This window comes from Pipistrellus hanaki, assembly GCF_964339955.1.
Source record: "Pipistrellus hanaki genome assembly, chromosome: 13".
In the NCBI taxonomy this organism is placed as follows: Eukaryota; Metazoa; Chordata; class Mammalia; order Chiroptera; family Vespertilionidae; genus Pipistrellus; species Pipistrellus hanaki.
In genome coordinates, this window is record NC_140515.1 from 44655852 (window position 1) to 44676327 (window position 20476).

General features: G+C 44.3%; 1 protein-coding gene across 5 annotated transcripts in view; it reads left to right on the plus strand.

Moving 5' to 3' along the window:
* Positions 1–20476, plus strand: part of RARB (retinoic acid receptor beta) — a 625020-nt gene that overhangs the window by 544874 nt on the left and 59670 nt on the right. For all 5 annotated transcript variants that reach the window (XM_084902993.1, XM_084902995.1, XM_084902994.1 and 2 more), the window contains one exon: positions 10557–10698. In XM_084902993.1, the coding sequence (XP_084759119.1) occupies positions 10557–10698 (142 nt within the window). The remainder of the gene's footprint in view (positions 1–10556; positions 10699–20476) is intronic.

Below are 20476 nucleotides of genomic sequence, written 5' to 3' on the forward strand. Positions count from 1 at the left end.
TACTTTCGGCACCATACGGACATATCCCATACCCATGGGCATTTCTTGAGGATGGTCTTCTGGTCTTCAGAGGACGAAAGGGAGGGGAGGGATTAGGGCTCATTTTGACCTTGTACCCTATGTGCAATTTTATTACAATCAGAGATTAGTAATTTTATCTAACTGTTTTCGTTGTTCTGGATATTTCCTTTCCTTTAGGACAGGGTTTTCAAGCACACCTGGGGAGGGTCCCCTCCGCTCTCTACTCTTAGGCTCATCTGAGATTGGAGGGTAGACAAAGGAGGATGACCCTCCTTCTCCCCCACCCAGTGGCTGCTTTTGGAGAGTGACACAGAGAATCTGCTGTCACCGGGTCCCTCCGCTAAGAGCTTCTCTAAGGAGCCCGGCTCTGTGTGACCCTCCTTCATGTGAGACACGGTAATAGACACGTTATCAGTATAAATAGCATCCGCAGGTTCCCCCTGCCTTTCGGAGTGTGTTCAAGGGATGTCCACTAAATGGGTTCCTTCGGCTTTAAATAATAGACCCCATCACTTCTCAGCTCCCCAGCGCGAGAGGTGGTTTCACATACCACTCTCCACTTTCAACAGAGCAGATAAGGTATCAACACAATTAAAAGTGAAAAATAATCTGTCTGCGTTGCCGGTAGTGAATGCTTACAGAACACACACTGATACAATAGATTTTAAATAATTTATGGCCGGCACTTTTTTTTTTTTTCCCCCCAATCTGTAAATGAGGACACCTAATGCGGAGTGGCGGGTGGGATACTCTATCCCTCCCCCATTAAGATAACAAGATGAGGGGCCAGGATTCAGGTCGGTGTATTTTGGGAGCACAGCGCGTGGGTAAAAATTAAAAATTAAAGGGGATGATGCTCTGGATCAGCAAAGCCCCTAAAAGCCACGTGGGAACCTGAAATTACAGATTCATTCCGAGCCTCCTTCTGAGGGGCTCCTAAAAGCCCTTTCCATTTTCTTGGCAGGAGGAGAGCATCACTTTGGTGTCAGGGCCCGGGGTTTTCACGGGGTCTGCCCTAATGCTCTCTAGGTGTGGCGCTCCATCCTGATGTGTTTCTTGCAGCCGCCTTTGGTCTGAAGCAAGTCAACTTCAGGGGGTGTTAAAAGCAAACAGGAATGACTGTGGGATGCATTATACCTCTCCCCTACAGATGCATTAAACCTCAGGATACCCCAGCGATGTGATTCACAACTTAGTTTCTAGTCCTGGGGAGGGGGAGAGGAGGAGGAGGCTGATCCGGTCCTGAAGGATTTACCCAGCTCCTGTGAGCAGTAGAGGAAATTGCTCCCCACCAACCCCCAAAGTCTAGGCCCATGGTCGGCAAACTTCGGCTCACGAGCCACATGCAGCTCTTTGGCCCCTGGAGTGTGGCTCTTCCACAAAATACCACCGCCTGGGAGAGTCTATATTGAAGAAGTGGCGTTAGAAGAAGTTTATGTTTAAAAAATGTGGCTCTCAAAAGAAATTTCAATCGTTGTACTGTTGATATTTGGCTCTGTTGACTAATGAGTTTGCTGATCACTAGTCTAGGCACAGGGCTGCCGCACAGAAACAAAACTGCTATGCTGTTGACGCCACGCCAGTCAGTCCTTTGATGGTGAAATGGAGCTCCATCAGGACTTGTGGGGCCCCAGTTCTCATCCCTACACCTGCCTGCAAACATCTCTTAATTATTCATCGGAGAAAACTCCTGGTAAGAATAGCAATCCTGAAAACGTGTGTGTTCCGAGGAAGAAGGCCAGCCACATCCAAGGAACTTTCCAGTGCTGTTTGATCTCAGGAAGATAATTCCCCAGGTCCAGGCACCAGGCAGATGCTGGAGAGAGAGCGGAGTGCTTTTCGATGAATTCACAATACACACGCCCACCTAAGTATCCTCTTGGCCCTTCTGGAGCAAATTAAAAGGGCAAATGAAGTTTCGTGGAATGACTATTTGAAAAGAGAAAAAGAGCCGAAACCGGTTTGGCTCAATGGATAGAGCGTCGGCTTGGGGACTGAAAGGTCCCGGGTTCGATTCCGGTCAAGGGCATGTACCTTGGTTGCGGGCATATCCCCAGTGGGGGGTGTGCAGGAGGCAGCTGTTCGATGACTCTCTCTCATCGATGTTTCTGACTATCTCTCTCCCTTCCTCTCTGTACAAAATCAATAAAATATATTTTTAAAAAAAAGAAAAGAAAAAGAATAGAATAAAGCATCCTCAGAGCTCCCAGATGAGGCTTCCTGGCCTGGGGAGGGGGACCGGATCGGATCCCCCATCTTCTGCCGCCGAGTGTAACACCAGGCACGGCCATCCATTAATAAGCCCCGCCTGGGCAGCAGGAAGCTTCGGGAAGTAGCCACCAAGGAGAAAAATGTCATTTTGATACAGGAAATACAAGAAGAGCGTACAGCTTTTCACTCAAGATAGATGTTTCTTCTGTCGAAACCCCACAATTTTGGGAAATGAAGCTGAGTTTAAAAATAGGGCTCTGTCAGAGAAAATAAAATAGGTCCCCGTCCATCCATTAGGCTGCCTTTCATTGAAAACTGAAGAACAGTCTGACTAATTGGCAGGTGCCTCTTTTATTGCTGGGCCCATTTCCCCCACCTTCTCTCCGGTGGGATCAAAAGGCTGCCATCCTGAAAGTCAGGTATAAAATGGAAAAGCAGAGAAGGAACACTTGAGAAATGGACTGTGTGTATCCTGCCAGCTTTTCTCTTGTAAAATAGGTACAGACCAAAACCGGTTTGGCTCAATGGATAGAGCATCGGCCTGCGGACTGAAAGGTCCCAGGTTCGATTCCAGTCAAGGGCATGTACCTTGGTTTGCAGGCACATCCCCGGTAAGGGGGTGTGCAAGAGGCAGCTGATCGATGAATCTCTCTCATCGATGTTTCTAGCTCTCGATCTCTCTCCCTTCCTCTCTGTAAAAAATCAATAAAATATATTTAAAAAAAAAAAAAAAAAAAAAAAAGAGGATAAGAGACCTGTAAGATAGGTTGGGAAAAATGTATCCCTCTATCCCTCTCTCTTCATCTCTGTAAAAAAATCAATAAATATATTTTAAAAATAAAATAGGCACAGAAAGTAGAAAAGTTTAGTTGCTCAGAGCAGCAGTAGCTGCTGGAAGTGTATTTGTATACACATGGCGCTTAGGTGGAAGCTATAACGTGCTAATTGCAAACAAGTTCATGTTGTTTAAGAGAGCTTTACCTTTTGCTTCGAGGACCTATTTAACTTCCAGTCTTGGCACTGAGCTGACATATATGGCAACTTGAATTTTGAAGATCAAGAAAGAGGAGCTGTGGGTGAAATTTGAGCCTATGTCTCCTTAATTTGGAATCGGAAAGGAGGGAGGCTGGGATAAATCATGAAGTTAGTGTTTCTGTCTGAAATTATGATACTGGAATTTTACTTTTGAAAATATAACTTCCTTTTTCCTTTTCCTTAAAGTTAAGGAATTTTGCTGGTGGCAATATTTACTGAATTTGGGTTTCTATGATGACCTCCCTTGGCTTCTACACAGAATCTCCATGTAATATTTAAAAAGAAAACAAAAAAAAACTTGTGATGTGTTCTTTTTAAATTTTAAAGATTGCTCATGTTCCATCACAAGGATGAGTAAGCTACACCCCTGCCTGCAAAGGACTCCTCATGTTCTGAGGAAAAATGAGACACAAAAATCCATCATTGCAGTGTTGTAGAATGAGTGTTCCAAGGAATACAAGGATGGCAGGGTGGAATTCACAGGTGCCTGTCTGCTCTTGGGGCCTATATCTTGGAGCATGAGTTGGTGTGTACCAAAGGATGAGTCAGGAGAAGGATTTCTGAGTTATGGGGAACAGTGTGTGTAAAGGCACAGAGGAGCGGGAGAACACTCTAGGTGAGAAGCCCTGGCTGTTTGGATCAGTGAATAGAGCATTGGCCTGTGGACTCAAGGGTCCCAGATTCGATTCTGGTCAGGGGCATGTACCTTGGTTGCGGGCACAACCTCAGTAAGGAGTGTGTAAGAGACAGCCAAATCAATGTTTCTCTCTCATGGATGTTTCTAACTCTCAATCCCTCTACTTTCCTCTCTGTAAAAAGTCAAAATATATATATATATATATATATATATATATATATATATATATATATATATATATTTTTTTTTTTTTTTTTTTTTTTTTTTTAATGAGGAAAACTCCAGTGAGAAGATCCCAGAATGGCACTGATCATTAGATTAACTTGGAAAAAGTACAACAAATTGTGGACAAGCTTATCTTTCTTTTCAAATGTAGGTCCTTTTTGCCATCATAAAACAAATGCAAATGCATCATAATCATTAGTGTCCTTTGAGTGATGTGATATGAGGTTGCCACGGTGATGCACATTGTCATCCACCCGGAGTTATGACAGAGCTAAGTCCTGGCTTTGTTGATGGCGCAATGTTGCATACCAAACTTCTAAAAGAGATTTTCAAAGTCATGCTCTTCTGCAGAGTTGAAATATATTTGAGCACGTTTTGGCTCCGTTTCCTTCTGCTTACCTTTTATTTCCCCTCTTCAGTACAGATGGGGATCTTTCATTTGGGTCCAGATGAGATTTAGTAAATTAATGTGCAAAGCAGCTGGGGTCTGGTAACTTCTGGGCTGTAGCTTAGGAGCTATTTTGGTGCATTTTCTCAGTAAAATAATTGAGAATTAAAAAACTTAAAATGCATTGGCTTCTTGCCCTGTTATATTTAGAGTAATCCTGATAATAAATCGGTAACTATGGGTTTCACCGTGGAAGGGCACAAAATAACTAGCCCAAGTAATCTAGAAAACAGATGTCTTCAGTTGGTTTAGAGTAGATTCTCAAGGCCAGAATTAAAGAAAGCTAGGTTGCAGCCCAGTGAAATCATCCATGTTCGTTTTTTCTTATCTTAAGTTTTTCTTTTCTGCCACATCGCAACTCTTAATTCTTGAGAACAAGGGACATGGTCCCCAAGAAATTGTATTTATAACATTTAACCTGCTGTACAGAAATTCTTTGGATAGCAGGTTAACTTCTCAATCTCCTATTCCTCACCTTATTTGTAATTCACTCTTTATTTAGATGGCTCCCAAGTGGGTGTCAGGGGCAGCTAAGAGGTCTATGAATAAGTGTCTGGGCCTCTTATAGAAATTGCACCTAAATATACATAGGCTATGAGGGAGAGAATGTTGTCTAGTTCTGAACAAGTTCTTTGTATTCTCCCTGTTCCTTCCAGTCCCCTCCAAAGTCCCTTATGCATGTGGGAAATAAAGTCCAGTAGAAGACCTTAAAAAAATATTCAGAGTGTTGTTTTTTAATTTCTGGCTCTTGTTGGGATCGTGGAATTGCTCAGAAGCTTCCAGGGGGTTCTCCAGGGGACAGTGTGATTATGGTAGGCTTGCTTGATTCTTTCTGATCTACAGTCTTAACACTAGCGTGAAGGTCAACCCGAGACTATTCAAGACTTCACATTCTCACAAAGGATCAAGGATGGAAACCTTTGCTACAGATGGTATTCTAAAGCCAGGAGCTGCTTCTTCATTTGCAAGAATCAATGCAAAATGAAAACGCTTGTCTCTTGTTCTAAAGTTTTGAAATTTCAAGACAGCCATAGCAGAGCAATAAATCATGCATGAGGTCCTCCTTAGTAATCTGTTTACTGACCGTGTTTTCTTTGCCTCAGGAAACTCTCTATCCCAAAATTGTGTTTTGCGATTACTGGCCATAAATAACCTGATGAATTTAGCTGCCTCCCAATTAGGGGTTATTATAATCAGAACTATATGATAACTGGTCACTGTAATACATTATTATTGTAAACTATGTCATGTTTTGGAAACATTAAAGACATTTTTAACCTAAATTAAAAGCTATTTTATCGAGTTGATGAATTGGTTTTACTGTTGGTTTTCAGTTTATATTCCCTCATTGCATTTCTTTCCCTGGATTGTGTTCCTCTAAAGAGCATTATTACCACAAAGCATTGGCTCACTGCCCTTCCTGGGACAACTAACCTCTGGCAGTTTAGGCCTTGATCTCTCCTGTTGCAATTTCAGGTTCTCAGCTAAGCCCGCAGGCTGCCTCTTCATTGCTATTCCCAGGGAGTTTTAATTAATTGGGGATTAAGAGGACTGAGAGCACTGGCCTCTGGGTCTCGCAGGGGTTGAGCTCTCAGGGGTTCACCTGCCAAAGTCCAGGAAAATGCCGTGATCGCACGCTTCCGGAGAGCTCAGTTCCCACGGAGAGATGTTTTTGCTAAACCCGTAGCCATGGCCTTTTTTAGAGTCATCTGTCTAGGCATCTCCCAAAACAAAGGCTTGCTTTTCTAACCTAGGCAAGAGGGAGCGTGCCGGGGAAACTGCTGGTCCCAGGAAGGGGGAAGGACATCGTTGGGCATAAACCACAGGGTCAGGTTCAGAGTGAAAGGACGGAAGAGACATTTTCCAGGTTAGCAGGCAGCAGGCGCTGTAGAATGAAGGGCCTTATAGAAGCCACGGCTGTTACACAGCAGAGCCCTCAATCTTTACTATTGCCACTCATTCATCTTTATTAAATTCTTAACAGTGGGACCTTGTCCGGGTGGGGGTTTTGATGTTTATTTTTTTGTTTAAAAAAAAAAAAAAAAAGGAAGAACCACCCTAAGCCTCTATCCCATGGGAGAACTCAACTTTCTTGTTTGGGGTCTGAATCTTACCTCGTTTTCCTTCTGGTCGCTCAGACTGTGGCCCCCTCCCTCACTGGACCCACTCAGCATCCCTCGTGGCACATTCATGCCAACCCTCCCGGCTCAGGAGGAAGCTCTAGGTTTGTCATCAGAATCGTAGGCTGTTTTTCTACTTTCTCCCTCCCTCTCACCCATTGTCTTTCGATGGGGTGAAAAGGTCTTTACTTTTTCTCTTTCTCCCTCCCAAATCTTGCTATTAATAACTTTGCAGACATTGTCACGCATAGACTTCCACTCGCTCCGGAGGGTGTTTTTTGTTTGTTTAAGGCAACGTGTTTCCTGGTCTGAAAACCGTGCTTCCCAAAGTAGCCGGGATGGGATAATTCCATACTCACCTCCCTCTGGCAGCCTCTTCGCTTCTGGCTGGAAATGGGATCGCACGCAGCTCGGTGCAGGCCTGGGGTCACACCTCACGCCGCTCCAGCCCCGTGGCCACCTGGTTACTTTTTTATTAAGACGGGATCGACATCTTTTTCTTTTAATGACCAAGACGAAACAACGATTTCCCTACTTTCTTTCTCCTCTTTCGCTCTGGAAGAAGAAATTACCCTTTTGAACTTCGCATGGAATAGAAATTAACTCTGCAAAAGCCAAAGGCAAACAGATGTGCTTCCCACACTATTTTTTTGTGTGTGTGTGTGACTTTATCCTGATCCAGCGCTTTCTTATGACTAATATAGTGCCAAGTTGCCTTTTTTTGTAAAAGAAAAAATAAAATAGTTTTTATTTATTCAGTTGATTGTGACTCATCCTGCACATGTAAAACCTGATATCAATGGTCCTGACACTAAAGGCAACTTTCCATTCAAAACACCACAGCGGGAATTCTCACAAGCAACGCGATCATCCGGCATGAGTCAGCAGATTGCGATGTCATGTCAGAGATGAAGGATTCTTGGGCTGCGCTTATGGCCAGAGCTGAGGGCAGGCTCAGGGTTTCAGGTGTTTGTATTGATACCCAGAGCTCGCTATCTACTTTCTCATGTGTAAAATAATAGCAGGATGAAATCGGGGATTCGCGACCTGGCGGAATACAATTCCGATCCTAGCTTTCTCCTGCATGGAAGTGTAAATGCTTCTCCAGCAAATGTCTTGTGTGGTCTTCATGATCTTACCCAGTCCGAAGATCAATCCAGTCTTCTAGCTGTGTCTTAGACTCTGTGCCTGCCTCTCTCCCCCGCCCCCCTCTCCCTCCCTCCTTCCCTTCATCCCCGGCTCTTTGCCTCTCTATCACTCCATCCCCATCATTCACATCTCTGCCAACCTGGACCACTGGCCCTTCTTTCCTGTGCTTTCCAGTTTTAAGTGGAATGGATTCATGGCTTTAAATCACGTGGAATTACACAGTGAAACACTTGTTCATTTTCTCTGAATTCTTCCAAGAGGAAGTGTCGGGTCAGTGCCGATCTGTCTCTTAACAACTTGCCCAGCTCCCTTTTCAGCAAGGAGTGAGGCAGATCCAGTGTCCACTGAGAGTGAAATAACATCTGATTATTGTTTGGCTTGACTTCCTTTTTATTTATGAGTGTCTTCTAATAGTGACAGTTGGGCACTGGTTTTCTAATTAAACTAGAGTTTTAAAATTTTTATTTTAAATAATGTTAAATATATAGACAACCTAAAAATATATGGGGCTATGCCCCCACCCCCACTGCCATGCACATGCATGTGTGTACACACATGTGTGCAAACACACATACACATTAGGTCTTCAAAGCAGAGGTCTGAGAAAAACCCAGTTTTGTGTAACAGTTCATAGTGTCTATGAGGGAAGGAGAATTCATATACCGGAAACCACTTTTTGGCCTCAGAGGGCATTTCTGTTTACCCGAAGCGTGTATAAAAATACTTCACAGCATACAGTTTCATCAGCAAGTATCCTAACTTGGTGGAAATGATTTACTGAAACTTAGACCTTCTCCTGAAATCCAGCCAAAAATCTGATTTAGAAAACTAAGAAGTCCTATTTAGTTTCTGCCATCATTGTTACTGGACCACACTGACTGAATAATTAGTGACATATAAAGTTCCTTAATCCTGTCTTCGTTTGTCATCCTTTCATCCGAGCCTCATGGGGTTGTCTCTCTCTCCTCCATGGTCTCTCCCTAAGCATGTGCTGAACTGACCATTTAGCTTTTTTGTGTGTGCTTTTAAAAATATATTTTTATTGATGTCATAGAGGAAGGGAAAGGGAGAGAGAGAGAGAGAGAGAGAGAGAGAGAAACATCAATGATGAGAGAGAATTACGATCTGCTGCCTCCTACATGCCCTACACTGGGGATCAAGCCCACAACTCGGGCATGTGTCCTGACCAGAAATTGAACCCAGGACCTCCTGGTTCATAGGTCGATGCTCAACCACTGAGCCATACCAGCTGAGCAGAACATTCAGTTTTTAATAAGTAGAGATCAGCTTTGTCCATAGCTCACTTGCTTCACAGATACGGAAAAGACTGGGTCTTCTCTTGTGTCAGTGGGTTTGGGCAGGAGGACAGTGAAGTTTTTGTAAAGTGAGTGTGTGCATCTGGCAGCCAAAAGTGTCCTGTGGATATTTTTTGCAGGAAAAGGTATGTTTGGAGATGACCGCTCTGCACAGATTCTGTGAGGGTTTCAAAGTCTTTGCAACCTGTTATTTTAGATCCTCAGCATATTTGTAGCTCCAGGGGCATAAAAATAACCTGTGTTTTCTTGGGAAATGTATGTGTCTCAGATGTGACAGGAGCAGCAACTTTAAATAAGATTTCCAGCCGTTTACAGTTGAAGCTTGCCAGTAAAAGTGTGTTTATTTAGACATTAAAATCCTAGGGTGCCCGTGTAAATATCCTAAACAATGTGTTATATGCGCGTTCTTCGCTAATGTGGTTTAGCTTTGAACGTTTTTAGTTCTGGCTCCTGGAGTGTTAATGTGCTTCAGGGAAAGTTGAACTCAGATGGCGGGACTTATTTGCTGTTCAGCACGTTTCGATGGTGTGTTTCTTACCTTCAAGACAATTGTTTCTGAGGTAGGTAAAAGTCACATCACAATTGAGAGAGTGAAACTCCCGGGTATTAATGCTCATGGCGACACAGAGGGTTTTGTTGGGCAATAGAGGAGAGAGAGGGCAGCAGGTCTACCCTTCACTCCCTGCTCATTCATCTGTGTGTTTAACACGCATCACTAGATTACCTGTTGTCTGCAAAGCTGTGTGAGAGAAACAGGAGGACACAGAAGGCCAGGCCCCAGTGTTCATGGAGCCAACAGCCTGCTTTATTCTATCAGTGTTTCATAAAAGTAGGATAAACCGCTTTTGTTGTCAAAATGTAATTTTCCAAGAGTTAAAAAATGGTAATTAATCCAAATATTCAGTAAGCACACATTGAAGACTTATTTAACTCGTTAATGAGAGAACCAGTAAATGTGGTGGCTCTGACATTGGGTTTCTTGAGAGTGGACTTCTCTGAGATCATTGGCCGATGAGGGAACCACTTATGAAGTTAGCCTATTTGGAGAGAATCCAACTCTACATTATGTTTTCCAAATGAATCAGCTTGGTATTAACTTCCCTTAGCAAGATAATAACAATCAGCTCTAGTTTTGATTAAAAGGGGCTCTCTGGTTTGCAGAGAAAGAGAGAGAGAGAGAGAGAGAGAGAGAGAGAGAGAGAGAGAGAGAGAGAGAGAGAATATGAACTGATTATTAATATTTCACAAGGACTTTAAGGCTTAACTGAGTTAATGTTTCTGCTGCCATCACTTCATTACTCAAAACGAGCCATCAATGCATCGATAAGGTTGGCTTTGATTTCTCGCAAAGCTCCGTGGTTTGACTTGGTTTTCTCTCGCTTGCTTGCTTGCAGGGGTTTTTCCGCAGAAGTATTCAGAAGAACATGATTTACACTTGTCACCGAGATAAGAACTGTGTTATTAATAAAGTCACCAGGAATCGATGCCAGTACTGTCGACTCCAGAAGTGCTTTGAAGTGGGAATGTCCAAAGAATGTAAGTGGAGTCTCAAAAATTTTTTCCCTCTTTGCCTTATCTATAAATATAAATTGCCCCACTTCCAAAATCCAGTTGTGGGGGGATGTCAGCATGCGGAATTCAGATGTGACACTAATGATGTATTGCCAAGGGCAGGTGTAAACAGAGATGGCATGAAAATAGAATAACTGTGGGGGTTTTTTCAGATAAAACTCGAGTGGCAGTTGGTAAAAAGATAGGAGGTGGATGTCGTGGATGGCAGATTTGTAGTCCAGAGCAGTTACTCATATGCGTTTCAGAGCCACTAGTATTCTGGACATACCGCATAACCACTCAGAGACTCCATTGTCCCATCTGGACAATGGAATACAGTTTGGCTTGTATTGGTGAGAATGAAGGGAGACAAGAGACATGAGTATTGACAGCAGTGATCATTTGCCCTAATTTTTTTAGAGGGAAGAAAGCATAAAACTTTTGTTGTGGAAGAAAGGGAGACATTTGGCACGTTGGCATTTTTCCAAACTTGATTTAGGAAAAATCTGATTTTTTTTCCTCCCAGCCACCCTCTCTTCCAAACAATTATATACTTTATTAATGCAAAAAAGAACATTTTAGTAGATTAAAAATTAGTGGTCCGTAAACATCAGATAATAGGGGTTTGTAATAGATGTGCTTTGATATAGCCAGAGTACAAAATACCTTCACTCTCTCTTTGGTGCTTCCAAATCTAGGGAATAAGAAATTGACAGGCAAAGGGCGTGGTTTAGGCAGGCCTAAGGAAGATGTTGGGATGTGTGCCGGTGAGGCACTGAATGGGATTGCTGTTGTTTTATTCCTCCCATCACTTGGGGATTTGGTGAAGGCAGAACTGAATGGGTTTGGGCTAGGTGCTGTGAGGGGACTCTGGAGATGCCTGAGACATGGCCACTGCCCCCTAAGAGCGTGGGACGAAAGGCCAGGCATCTTCTGCCACAATCCCACAATGGGGTTTGAAGACTTAACGTTGCAGGCTCTTGGATTCTGGGACATGGAAATGCAGCCATGGAGGAGGAGGCTGGCTGGAGAGGGAAAGTCCCAGGCAACATGGCTCTGACAGGCTCTCTGCGGGGAGCCACTACTTGGGGATGTTTCTTGGTACCCTGCCCAGCATCCTAACTGTACCTAGGGTTTATTGAATTCACTTTCCTACATCTTGCATTTCTACACTTCAGGGAAAACTTCAAGGCTGGGACTATCTTGGTTGACTCAAGCCTATTTATACTTTCTGTGTCCCAGCCAGTCGCTGGTTCATGGTGTGAACATGTGACCTCGTCCCATCCAATGAGAATGAATTTGAGATTCATGCTCATGATCCATGCAAGAAATAAATGATGAGTTAGATTTCATCGAAATTAAAAATGTCCACTCTCAGAGGACCATGTGAAATTCATGAAAAGATAAGCCCAACAAAGTAGGAGAAAATCTTTATAAATATCTGATAAAGGACTTGAAAGTAGAGCTTATAAAATCTCAATAATAAGACAGCAAATAGGCTCAATTACAAAAAATAGCCAGACCCCTTTAAAAACTGCCAAGATTATGCAAGTCTGAAGAACTGTCCCAAACCAATAGAGATGTGACAACTAAATGCAATGCACAATCCAGATTGAATCAGGGATCAGAGGTGAAATAGCTCTAAAGAACATTTTTATGCCAATTAGTGAAATTTGAATGTGGACTATAAATTAGAATATAGCATTGTATCAATTTTAAGTTTCCTGACTTTGATCATTGGACTGTGGTTATATAAGAGAATGCTCTTTTATATATATATTATTGATTTTTTACAGAGAGGAAGGGAGAGAGAGAGAGCTAGAAACATCAATGAGAGAGAAACATCGACCAGCTGCCTCTTGCACACCCCCTACCGGGGATGTGCCCGCAACCAATGTACATGCCATTGACCGGAATCGAACCTGGGACCTTTCAGTCCGCAGACCGACGCTCTACCACTGAGCCAAACCAGCTTTGGCAAGAGAATGCTCTTGCTCTCAGTATCTGTAACTAACTGTCCATGGTTCAAGGAGTGTGTGTGTGTGTGTGTGTGTGTGTGTGTTTAGCAAGAGAAAAAGAGAAAGAAAATGTGACAAAATATTGAGAATTGTAAATCTGGAAGAAGGATATACAGGAATTCTTTGTACTTTTCTTGGCAACTTTTCAGCAAATTTGAAATTTCATCAAAATTACAAAAACAAAAAGACTCATGCTTAGACTATTGGGGCAGAAGAAGGGCCATCCCTTCCAATGCACATGAATAAGGAAACAAGGAGCCACAGGGAGCTGTCCTCCACCCCCTGGGGAAGGCCACTCTAGGACAAAGCAGGCACTGTGGATGGAAGAGGAGATAGACAGACAGAAGTCACGCCCTGAATGGCATCATTGAACTGCTGAACTCACCAGCCCCGAAAACCTCTGCCTCCAGATTATTTTGTCCTAATTGCCAAGAAGTAGCCATTAAGGCAATTGAGGTAGGAGACTTGTTTATACGTAGGGTCCTGATGAACAAGAATGGGTCATCAGACAGGAGAGCTTCCTGCATGTATCATCCGGTTTGGGAGAGTCTTTTTCCTCTGGACAGCTCTGTCTCTTGATGACGGGTTAGTTGACCACATTCAGCCAGGTCCTTTTGCCCCCTCCAAACTTTAGAGCTTATTGAATTACTTAAAATCGGTGAATGTGAAGATAGCAAGCTAATATTCACTTAGCTCGGATCCCATATCCTATCATTGAAGAGAGAGTATGCTATTATCTGAAATAGCCAGATTATTTATAGGTGCGAGTGGGGCTCACAGGATGATCACCTAATGCTCCATTTTTGGGTCTGACATTCTGGAGATGCGGATGTCGCATTGTCGGTCTGTGGGAGAATTTCAGGGCAGGCTGGAATTATAAATGAGTAAGCCAGATGTGGACTCAAGGAAAATCAGCACTTTTGCATTTATTTTGTGTGGGCCGGAGACCCATTTCCTGCTTACATTACTTAAAACCCATATCCTGCAGCTCTGTAAAAGCTGGCAACTTGGTTAGCAATTAAAAAATAAATAATGTTTACACCCACAGGAAAACTCTAGTTTCAACCCTCAAGGAGCGTATCACCTTAATTAGATTTAAAAATGTAGAAATGGGAAGAAAATGGGGTCATCATGCCCAAGTACACAAACATAAATATATTTTCTGCAGAAGGAAATGGAAGGGAAAGAAAGAAATGCTTGGAATATAGGTACGGAGGTGCTAATAGAATGGTTGTTTTTTTTAGTTGAAACTGAAGGAAGCAGACAATATGAGAATGGGTAACCATTTATACCACAATATACGTAACCGAAAGAAACCCAGGAATAATAGAGACTCTGGGGAATGTTAGAACTGAAAAGGGATCTCAGAGATTGATTTTCACTCACCTCTCTCATTTGACATATAAGTTCACTAGGACCCAGAAAGATGACACGGCAATCCCCACCTGGCTAAGGACAGACCAAGATTGCCATTCATGCCCGCCAACTCTCCTCGCCAGGCTTTCTTTGCAATACCAAGATTAGCAAGATTTGCATTCAATTCTAGCCATAGGCCCCAGGTCACTTTGTTCTTATGTGTCAGAACTCTTTGGATGCAAGTAATGGAATATAAAGCTCAAACTGGCATAAGCTAAAAAATAAAAATAAAAATCCACACATGTAGCCCTAACCTGTTTGGCTCAGTGGATAGAGCCATGGGGCCTGTGGACTCAAGGGTCCCAGGTTCGATTCTGGTCAAGGGCATGTACCTTGGTTGCAGGTACATCCCTAGTAGGGAGTGTGCAGGAGGCACTTGATCAATGTTTCTCTCTTATTGATGCTTCTAACTCTCTATCCCTCTCCCTTCCTCTCTGTAAAAAAATCAATTAAAAAATATATATTTTTTTTAAATCCACACATGTAACTGAACAGTCCAGAGTAACACAGCTGGATCCAAGGGCTCTTGTTCTTTTCAGCCATGGTTCCTCTTCATCTGTCACAGCTGGATTTTGCTATGTTGGTTTCATTTCTGGGGAGATTTTCCCCAGGGCCAATAAAGATAGCAGTTACCAACAGCTCCAGGCCTGCAATCTATCCAACAACTAGAGAGAGACCCCACCTGTGCCCAGGGACCAATTGCGATTGGCCTAACTTAGGTCATGTGCCCCTCCAGGAGCACATTGCTTGGGGAGAAGGGCAGACTACTGTGATAGATCAGGCCTGGATCATGTGCCAGTCCCTGGGAGACAGGATTGAGTTTGACCTCACCCAAACCACATAGGCCAGGAGTGGTGGAGGAAGTTTTCCTGGGTGGGAAGTCAGAGAGCCAGGAGGCAAACCAGGATGATCACACTGTGTTGTTCCCAGTATATTCTTATTCTTCACTAGAGGCCCGATGCATGAAAATTCATGTAAGAATGGGCCTTCCTTTCCCTGCCTTCTGGCACCACCTTTGTTCCAGCCCAGAGCCACCTTTCTGTCTTCCCATGCTGCCCTGAGGCCTGGAACAGCTGGGGCAATGCGGAATGCCTGCGTCATCACCATGGTGATGATTCAAGCTTCCTGCTTCCAGCCACTTGGTGCCTGGATATGCAAATTAACCCACCATTTTTGTTGGGTCAATTTGCATACTCCTGATTGGCTGGTGGGTGTTGCAGAGGTACAGTTAATTTGCATCTTTCTCTTTTATTGGTATAGACGCTGGTGGCAGTGGGAGAGTAAAAGGGAAGGGAAGGAAGGAAGGGGGGCCAAAAGAAAGAAACCTAAGAATCATATTATAGTAATCGCTAACATAAGGTCTTTCCTACATGCCAGGCACTGGCTTAACCTCTTTAAATACTTCATCCCATTTGATCTTCACAACAACCCATGAGATAGGTTAGCTAAAATCCTTCTCTTCCTTCCTCCTCTTTTCTCGTCAGATGAGGAGACTGAGGCACAGAAAGGTTAATTAATTTACTCCAGACAACACAGTAAGGGGATTTGGACCAAGGTAGTAATATACACTGAATGCTATAAAAATTCGCTTTTAAAATTCTGAGTTGTCTTTGCAATGCTACTTTATTCAAGGGGATAATAAAACAGTAATCACACTCCTTGCTCTGTCTTAGAGATATTTCCCCTGGAGAATTATGTGTAAATCTAACTTTTATAGATCAAGCTTGGTTTTAAATGTATAGGGGGGATTTATTAGTAAAAGTGTGGCCCATTAGAATAGCATGAATATTTTTTAATTCTTCTGTGAGTGCTGGTTGGTATACCTTATATTTTCCAATGGGTTTGTAAAGGCTAGGGAAGCCTTTTTCCGGAGGAACAGCTATTTGTCAGAGCATGGAACTTGAAAGCGGTAACAGCAAGTGAAGAAAAAAAAATCGATTTTCGGCAGCATTCTAAAAGTGGTACCAAAATTTATGAAGAACTTGGGAAGGAGGCAAAGGAAGCAGAATGACTCAACGGTGAGTGATGAGCTTCTGCTGGCAGGGTGGGAGGCTTAGACCGATGTCAGCACAGGCGAGTCTGAGGCTCAGCCCTGAAATAAAGACGAGAAATAAAAAAGAAACAATAGACAAATGACAGAATTTGAGATTGTGAACGAGGTGTCTGGACAAACTTATGATGCAGATAAACTGCTCATTGCCCTTGATGGGGGAAAGGGAGAAGGTTTAGGACACGCGCTTAGGGGCTGTAGGAGTGTCATAACTCCAGAAGAGGCACTTGAGTCAGTTACAGAAATGCTAATGCGCCTTTAAGCCAGGGATCAGCAAGTGTGTTTTTTTTTTTGTTTTTTTTGTTTTTTTTAAAAAGGGCCTCATAGCTGAAACAGGTTTGGCTCAGTGGATAGAGCATCAGCCTGCAGACTGAAAGGTCCCAGGTTCGATTCTGGTCAAGGGCATGTACTTTGGCTGCGAGCACATCCCCAGTGCAAGAGGCAGCTGATCAATGATTCTCTCTCATTGATGTTTCTAACTCTCTATCCCTCTCTCTTCCTCTCTGTAAAAAATCAATAAAATATATTTTAAAAAATAAAATGAAATGAAATGAAATGAAATAAAAAGAGCCTCATAGGAAATATGTTTGCCTTTGTGGGCCCTATGATCTCTCTCAACCACTCAACGCTGATGTAGCACAAAAGCAGACACAGGAAATATATAACAAAGTGGTATGGTTGTATTCTAATAAAACTTTATTTATAAAAGCAGGTGAAGGCCTGGGTTTAGCCCGAAGGCTATCGTTTGCCTACTTTTGCACTTAATGGCCAGGCATGCCACTTATGGCTGCTCTGTGACCTCATCTCCAGCTCCCACTCCCATCCTCTCATCTCCTACCAATAGACACCCCAGTTCCAAGCCCCCCTCTCCCCCCCAGGACCATGCTGACTCACAGGCCTCATGCCTTTACTGTGGCTCCCCTACTCCCGCCCCAGGTGGTTTGGGTGAGGTCAAGCTCAATGCTGTCTCGCAGGCAGTGACACGTGATCCAGGCCCATGTTTCTGCTGAGGCTATTCCCTGGCATTGGGCCTCCCCCTCCTCCTCCTCTTCCTCCAGCTCACCCCAGGAGCCTGCTGAAATGTCACTTCCTCTTTGAAGCCTCCATTGGACCCCACACCCTAGGCAGGGTTATGCATTCTTCCCCATGTCCCTGGAGTGCAGTGAACACACCTCCATGAGCTGCAAACTTGATCACAATGTGATTCTTCACACCCCGGGGAGGCTCCCTGGCTTGATGATAAGCCCCTAAAAGGCAAGCCCCAAGTCTTCCTCCTGCTGTCGTCGCAGTGAGCGCCATGCTTTGCTCGGGGATGTGAGATGGGTCAGGTGGTTAACTGTGGCCGTTTGAAAAGGCATCCAAATCCAGCATCTCCCTGGCTTTACTTTCTGAAAAGCTGTCACAGACACAGAACAAGTCTGGGTGTGCGTCTGTTCAGCCCTCAGCCATGGCTGCTTTGATCCGGGTCCAGAACAAGTAATTCAGCTTCTCTGGGTTTGTGTTTTTTACCAGGAGAAGAGGAACATCAGGTTTGACTAAAAGCCCAGGCGTGAAGTGAGAATCGATGCTTTTAATCCTGTTTAGACAACAGTGTTTCTACAGTCTGTCGCCTCTTGCCAGTTCCCTCCCTGAGAAGACATTAGATCCTCCTGTGTGTTTGCTGTTGAAAACGGTTGCAGGGGGCAGGCTTCTTGCATAACTGTGCATGGCAAAAACTCAGTGAAGGTGGACAGGTGCCCCGCCAGAGTGGCTCCGTGATTGAGTGTTGACCCAGGAACCAGGAGGTCACGGTTCAATTCCCGGTCAGGGCACATGGCTGGGATGTGGGCTCGATCCCCAGTGTGGGGCCCGCAGAAGGCAGCCGATTCGTGATTCTGTCATCACTGATGTTTCTGTCTCTCCTTCTCCCTTCCTCTCTGAAATCAATGGTGTGTTGTTGTTTTTTTTACACATGGGCAGTTGACAGTGGACAAATGGCGGGGTTTGGGGCTCACCCACTTTTGATAAACCTTGGCTTCCAGTGGCTCATTGACAAAAGGAGAGGATCCAGGGATGGGACAGACTTTGGGGTCAGGAGGCGAACAGAACAAATGGAAGATAAGAATTAGGCCAGACTCAAGACTTGTGTGCTGTGGGAAAGTCGTGGACCCGGCCTGCTTCCAACGTGTGACCAGTTCCCATGGTCCTCTGCCCTTCCAATGGGGTGCCCTCCCCCCTCCATGTCTATAACAGAGATGCTAGGCAAGGTGTTATGGCTGCCACCCCCAGTCGATTTCTTTTCTTTCTGAAAACCCCCAGCCATGCAGTCAGCTCTCTGAACTTACAGGTGTGGTGTGTGGCCCGTGCCTTTGAGAGGTGGGCAGAGCCTGTCTTCGGTTCTGTGCGAGGTTGCTGTGTGGCGTTTATTTCCCAGCATTTTTCGCCGTGACAATTCCATACATGTGTTTGTACAATAGAGCAATTGAATCATCTCTGAATTTAAGAGTCCCTGAGCACTCATTGACACCTTCTCATTTGGGGCGCATGGAGCTTAAAAACCACTTTTTATAAAGTCTCTAAATTCCGATTTATACTTTCAACGGGAACGTCCCCACGGGTCGATCGCGTGGGATGGATGCGCTCAGTGCGGATGCTGAGATGCGTCCACGGGAGGTTTCTGTTGTTCCGTGCTTCTCTCGCTTCCCCGTCCGTGTTAAACTTACATTAAAACAAACCTTCTGGATTAAAGGCACTTAACCTCGGTTAAAATCACTTTCGTTGGGCGCACAAATTACATTGATGTGCGCGTCGGTTCTCCGGCTGGATCTTACTGGCTTAATAATGAGGAAATTCATATTGTAGGGTGCCCTGTGTACTTGGGAAATTACATAAAAATCATCATCAGGGCACTTAATGTCTTTCTAATTTTAGTTTATTTCTTCATTTGTTCCCTGGTTACCTCCCAGCCTGTGACTGCGTTTCCAAGATTCACTGTGATCATTGCCTTCTGCTCACCAGAGAGGTGGCTTGAACCTTCCCCCCCGACCCCCCACCGCCTTCTCCTTTCCCCAAAGGGCCCCCCCCAAAAGTCAGTGAAAGGCTGGGAACTTTATATTTTTATTTTTTTAAAATGCCATTGGAGCTTGGAACTAAAAATCTGCTGCTCCTTGAATGTTTTCCTGCCTCTGCCCAGGAGATTAGAAAACACACACACACACACACACACACACACACACACATTCCATTTGGGCACTGGCGGCCCAGTGAGGTCACCGCCACTGTGGGACTGGAAGGCCATTAACACCCAGCCTGCAAAGGAAGTATTAAAATTCCTTCAGCTTTACTAACACATTTCTCCCTGCCGCCTGTGTCCCCGAAACGGGATGCTCAGCACATTCTCACCTTAGAAAAGGGAGAGGTTTCCATTACACAATGGGGCGGAGCGGAGGGGGGGAACAGAGGGCTTTGGGGTTCGCCTGAGCTGGGTTCAAATCCAGCCCTACCCTCTCGCTGTCTCCCCTCAGGCAAGATGTGTCATTTTGCTGCAGGTGGAGCGAGCTCGCCTACAACATGAGGCTTATCGTGGAAACCTTGCGGGATTGTGCTGTGCATTGGGTTTCAGGAGGATGATGCCTTTAGCACCAGGCTTGGCACACAGTAGGTGCTAAATAAATGATAGGTGTTCTCTCGGGTTCCTCCTCTAGTGGGGACACAGGCTCTGTCCTCTGCTCTCGTTGCTGCTGCTACAGCTACGTTTTTGTTGTTGTTGGTTTGGGGTTTTTTTTAGTTGTTTATTTTTTATGTCAGCCTCAGTCCCCTTGCAGGAGACACGTGACATATGGAGGCTCTATTTGTTCTGAATGGTTTATAACGCCACGGGGTAGGTAGGTGTGCAGCCCCGACATTAAGACACAGCATTAAAAATAAAGCTCGCCGAAACCGGTTTGGCTCAGTGGATAGAGCGTCGGTCTGCAGACTGAAAGGTCCCAGGTTCGATTCCAGCTAAGGGCATGTACCTTGGTTGCGGGCACATCCCCAGTGGGGGGTGTACAAGAGGCAGCTGATCAATAATTCTCTCTCATCGATGTTTCTAACTCTATATCCCTCTCTCTTCCTCTCTGTAAAAAAATCAATAAAATATATTTAAAAATAAGAAAAAATAAAAATAAAGCTTGAAGGCATCCTTTCCAAATAAGTAGTCACCTTCCTCGCCCACTGGAAACTGGGAGGCAGATGGTTCTTTTGCCCAGAGATGCAGAAACGTATGTAATCAGAGAGCGGGACAGGATCCTGGTATCAC